General features: G+C 36.5%; 1 protein-coding gene across 2 annotated transcripts in view; it reads left to right on the top strand.

The window, feature by feature from the left end:
- Window positions 1-4,992, top strand: part of ZFP28 (ZFP28 zinc finger protein) — an 18,040-nt gene extending 13,048 nt beyond the window's left edge. Inside the window, exon 7 of one of the 2 annotated variants that reach the window (XM_008583791.1) lies at window positions 2,921-4,992. In XM_008583791.1, the coding sequence (XP_008582013.1) occupies window positions 2,921-4,626 (1,706 nt within the window). In that variant the 3' untranslated portion in view covers window positions 4,627-4,992. The remainder of the gene's footprint in view (window positions 1-2,920) is intronic. The other variant, XM_008583789.1, reaches the window with a different exon arrangement.

The following is a 4,992-nucleotide window of genomic DNA, read 5'->3' as shown; positions in this document are numbered from 1 at the left end:
CCTCGGCGGGAGCGCCGCCGCGCTCCCAAGTGGCGCACTGTAGCAGTGCGCCACCGGGCCAGCCCAGGATGCTCACTCTTATCACTTTGATTCAGCATAGTACTGGAAATCCTAGCCAGAGCAATTAGGCAAGAAAAGAAATGTAAGGAATCCAAAACAGAAAAGAAGTAAAATTGTCTCTGTGGATGACATGATCTTATATGTAGAAAACCCTAAGGACTCCAACAAAAATGGCTAGAATTAATAAACAGATTCAGCAAAGTTGCAAGGTACAAAATCAACATACAAAATTCAGTTGCATTTTTATATGCTGACAATGAACAATCTGAAAAAGAAACAAAACAATTCCATTTATAATAGCTACAAAATATAAAATACTTAGTAACAAATTTAACCAATGAGGTGAAAGATCTATATATTGAAAATTATAAAACACTGATGAAAGAAATTGAAGAAGGTGGCACAAATGAAAGATGACCCATGTTCATGGACTGGAGCAACTAATATTATCAAAATGTTTACACTACCCAATGTGATCTACAGGTTCAGTGTAATCTTTATCAAAATTCCAATGTCATTTTTCATAGAAATATAAAAAACAATCCTAAAATTTGTATGGAACCACTAAAGACCCCAAATAGCTGAAGCAATCAAGATGAACAAAGCTGGAGGCATCACACTTCCTGTTTTCAAATTTTATTTCAAAGCTGTAGTAAACAGAATAGCATGATACTGACATTAAAACAGACACATATATCAGTGGAACAGAATAGAAAGCCCCCAAATAAACCCACACATATAAGAACAACCAATCTTTGACAAAGATGCCAAGAATACACAATGAGGAAAGGATAGTGTCTTCAATTCTTGGTGTTGGGAAAACTGGATATCCACATGCAAAAAAAATGAAATTGGATGCTTATCTTAAACCATACACAAAAATCAACTCAAAATGGATTAAAGACTTAAACATAAGACCTGAAACCATAAAAGGATGAAAACATAGGGGGAAAGCTTCATGATAATATTGGTCTTGGCAGTAATTTTTTGGCTTTGACACCAAAAGCACAGGCAACAAAAGCAAAAATAAACAAGTGGGATTACATCAAACCAGAACATTTCTGCACAGCAAAGAAAACAAAAAAATGAAAGGTAGTCTACCAAATTGGAAAAAATATTTGTAAACCACATAGCCAATAAGAGGTTAATATTCAAAATATATAATGAGCTCATAAAACAATAGTGAAAGGCAAATAACCCAATAGGAAAATAGCAAATGGCCTGAATAGACATTTTTCCTAAGAAGACATACAGATGGCCAACAGGTATATGAAAAGGTGATCAACATCACTAATAATCAGGGAAATACAAATCAAAACCACACTGAGATATCACATCACACCTGTTGGGATGGCTGTTATCAAAAAGTCAAAAGATAAGTGTTGGTGAGGATGTGTAGAAAAGGGAACCCTTGTACACTGTTAGTGGGAATGTAATTTTGTGCAACCATTATGGAAAACAGTATGGAGGCTCTTCAAAGAGTTAAAAATAGAACTACCATATGATCTAGCAGTCCCACTACTGGATATATGTACAAAATAAATGAAATCAATACCTTGAGGAAATATTGGTGCTCCTGAGTTCATTGCAGCATTTTCACAATAGTTAAGATATGGAAACAACCTAAGTGTCTGCTGATTAATGAACACAGAAAGAAAATTTGGTGTATATATAATGTGGAGTGTGTGTGTGTGTATAAAATGAAATATTACTCAGCCTTTAAAAAGAAAATCCTGCCATTTATGACAATATGGATGAACCTGGAGGACATTATGCTAAGTGAAATAAGCCAGACACACAATGACAAATACTGCATGATGTCACTTATATGTGGAATTGTAAAAAAAAAGCAAGCTCAGAAACAGAGTAGAAGGGTGATTACCACAGGTTGAGGGCTGGGAGAAATGGGGAAATGTTGGTCAAAGGGTACAAACTTTCAGTTATAAGGTGAATAAAGTCTGGAGACCTAATATACAGCCCAGTGACTATAGTTAATAATAATGTATTGCATACTTGACATTTGCTAAGAGAGTAGATCTTAAGTAGTTTCACCACACACACAAAAAATGGTAACTATATGAGGTGATGGGTATGTCAGTTAGCTTAATTGTTATAATCATTTCATGGTGTATATGTATATTAAAATAGCACTTTGTTTACCTAAAATGTATACAATTTTTACTTTTCAGTTATACCTCAATAAACCTGGAAAAAAATTTCAAGAAAAGGAGATAAATCACAAGGCCCTATTTAGAAATACCCAGAAAACTGTAGATTTTTTTTTTTTCAGGCTTTTGGAAGTAAGCAGGAAAATGCAAAAATGATTTTATGTAAATACTGTGCTTCGGCAATCCCTTGGCAATGTAACTTTTGTTCCAATGCATCATATAAAATGTAGTTAATAGATTAACACCATTTTCTGGTTGTAGAAGAATAACTGGGCTTTCAGGTAATCCTATTGAATGTCCTAGAATAGTGTCTTTTTTGTGCTTTGGCATGCTGGTTTGAACAACTTTTGTGATGTGAAGACATGGCTTTTAATGATGGCTACTCTGGCATCCAAATCAGGATAGACAGAGTGTGAAAAAGGCAGTAAAGGTCATAGCCTGTCAACTCCTTAGTCTTCTGATATGTAACTAATTCTGCATATATTGAATTCTTTTTCTACTTCTCTTAGGTTCTTGTATGGATTCAGTCTGGGGTTTTCTTGCATACATTGTACACTGCTTTTTTTTTTTAGATCTAATAGCTTTTAGAGCTGCAAGATTTATTTTGTTTACAAAGTTTACCAATTTTAGAAGATTCCTTTTTTTCTTAAGCACATGATAAAGGAAATATCTGTTCTCTTGATATCTTTTAGGTCATCGATCTATACACGAGACCCAGGAATTATTTCCAAAGCAGGACTCATATGCTGAAGAGAGAACAGACAAAATCTCAAACACTAAATTTGAGTGTTCCACTTTCAGAGAAAATTGGGATTCTGAGTGTGTATATGAAAGGAAACTGATAGGTCAAGAGACACAGTTCAAACAAGAGGCAATAACTCCTGACAAAACCTTCTCTAAGGCAAGAGAGCATGTACATAACAAATCTGGAAGATGGCTCTACTTGGACGATTCAGAAGAAGGGGTTCATAATCATGATTCAGTTAAAGGTTTCCAAAAAAAATCAGTTGGAATAAAACAAACAGGAATCTATGCAGGAAAAAAACTTTTCAAGTGTAGTGAATGTAAGAAAACTTTTACCCAGAGCTCATCCCTTACTGTTCATCAGAGAATTCATACTGGAGAGAAACCTTATAAATGTAATGAATGTGGAAAGGCCTTTAGTGATGGTTCATCCTTTGCACGACATCAGAGATGTCACACTGGCAAGAAGCCATATGAGTGCATTGAGTGTGGGAAAGCTTTCATACAGAACACATCCCTCATTCGTCACTGGCGATATTATCACACTGGGGAAAAACCGTTTGATTGCATTGATTGTGGGAAAGCCTTCAGTGATCACATAGGGCTTAATCAGCATAGGAGAATTCATACTGGAGAGAAACCTTACAAATGTGATGTATGTCACAAATCCTTTAGGTATGGCTCATCCCTTACTGTACACCAGAGGATTCACACTGGAGAAAAACCATATGAATGTGATATTTGCAGAAAAGCCTTCAGCCATCATGCATCACTCACTCAACATCAAAGAGTACATTCTGGAGAAAAGCCTTTTAAATGTAAGGAATGTGGAAAAGCTTTTAGGCAGAATATACACCTTGCTAGTCATTTGAGGATCCATACTGGGGAGAAACCCTTCGAATGTGGGGAATGTGGGAAATCTTTCAGCATCAGTTCACAGCTTGCCACTCATCAGAGAATTCATACTGGAGAGAAGCCCTATGAATGCAAGGTTTGTAGTAAAGCATTCACCCAGAAGGCTCACCTTGCACAGCATCAGAAAACTCACACAGGAGAGAAACCATATGAGTGCAAGGAATGTGGTAAAGCCTTCAGCCAGACCACACATCTTATTCAACATCAGAGAGTTCATACTGGAGAGAAACCCTATAAATGTATGGAATGTGGGAAGGCCTTTGGAGATAACTCATCTTGTACTCAACATCAGAGACTTCACACTGGCCAGAGACCTTATGAATGTATTGAATGTGGAAAAGCATTCAAGACAAAGTCATCCCTCATTTGTCATCGCAGAAGCCATACTGGAGAGAAACCTTATGAATGTAATGCGTGTGGCAAAGCCTTTAGTCATCGTCAATCCCTTAGTGTACATCAGAGAATTCATTCTGGGAAAAAACCTTATGAATGTAAAGAATGTAGAAAAACCTTCATCCAAATTGGACACCTTAATCAACATAAGAGAGTTCATACTGGAGAGAGATCCTATAACTATAAGAGAAGCAGAAAAGTCTTCAGGCAGACTTCACACTTTGCTCATCATCAGCGAATTCCTACTGGAGATTCATCAACACGGCCTTCTTTACCTTCCACATCAAATCCTGTGGATCTCTTTCCCAAATTTCTCTGGAATCCATCCTCACTCCCATCGCCATAGTCTCAAGACGTCATTTCAGCTAGACTGCTCCAGTAGTTTAAAAACTATTGCCCTTTTGTTTTTGTCCTTTGCTAGTTCTTCATATTGCAGTCAGATTGATATTTTTAAGTGCAAATGTAATTTATTCACTCATGTAAAGCTTGTGGATCCCTTAAATTGGTTAATGCATAAGATGTGCTTAGCACAGTGCCTGATCCATAGTATGTGTTCAGTAATCTTAGTTCTTTTAAAAACATTATTGTTGAACATTGAAAACTTGCCATAATCAGCTCTGATAAAAATGGAGCAGGATGAGGTGAGTAGAAACCAGATTTTAGATCAGGAACAGGATTTCTCTTGGTAGTTGGTGAGGTTTTGCCTATGTTG

Source organism: Galeopterus variegatus, unplaced genomic scaffold, assembly GCF_000696425.1.
Source record: "Galeopterus variegatus unplaced genomic scaffold, G_variegatus-3.0.2 Scaffold3043, whole genome shotgun sequence".
Classification (NCBI taxonomy): Eukaryota; Metazoa; Chordata; class Mammalia; order Dermoptera; family Cynocephalidae; genus Galeopterus; species Galeopterus variegatus.
Note: the sequence above shows the minus strand (reverse complement) of the source record. Positions and strands in the feature narration are given on the sequence as shown.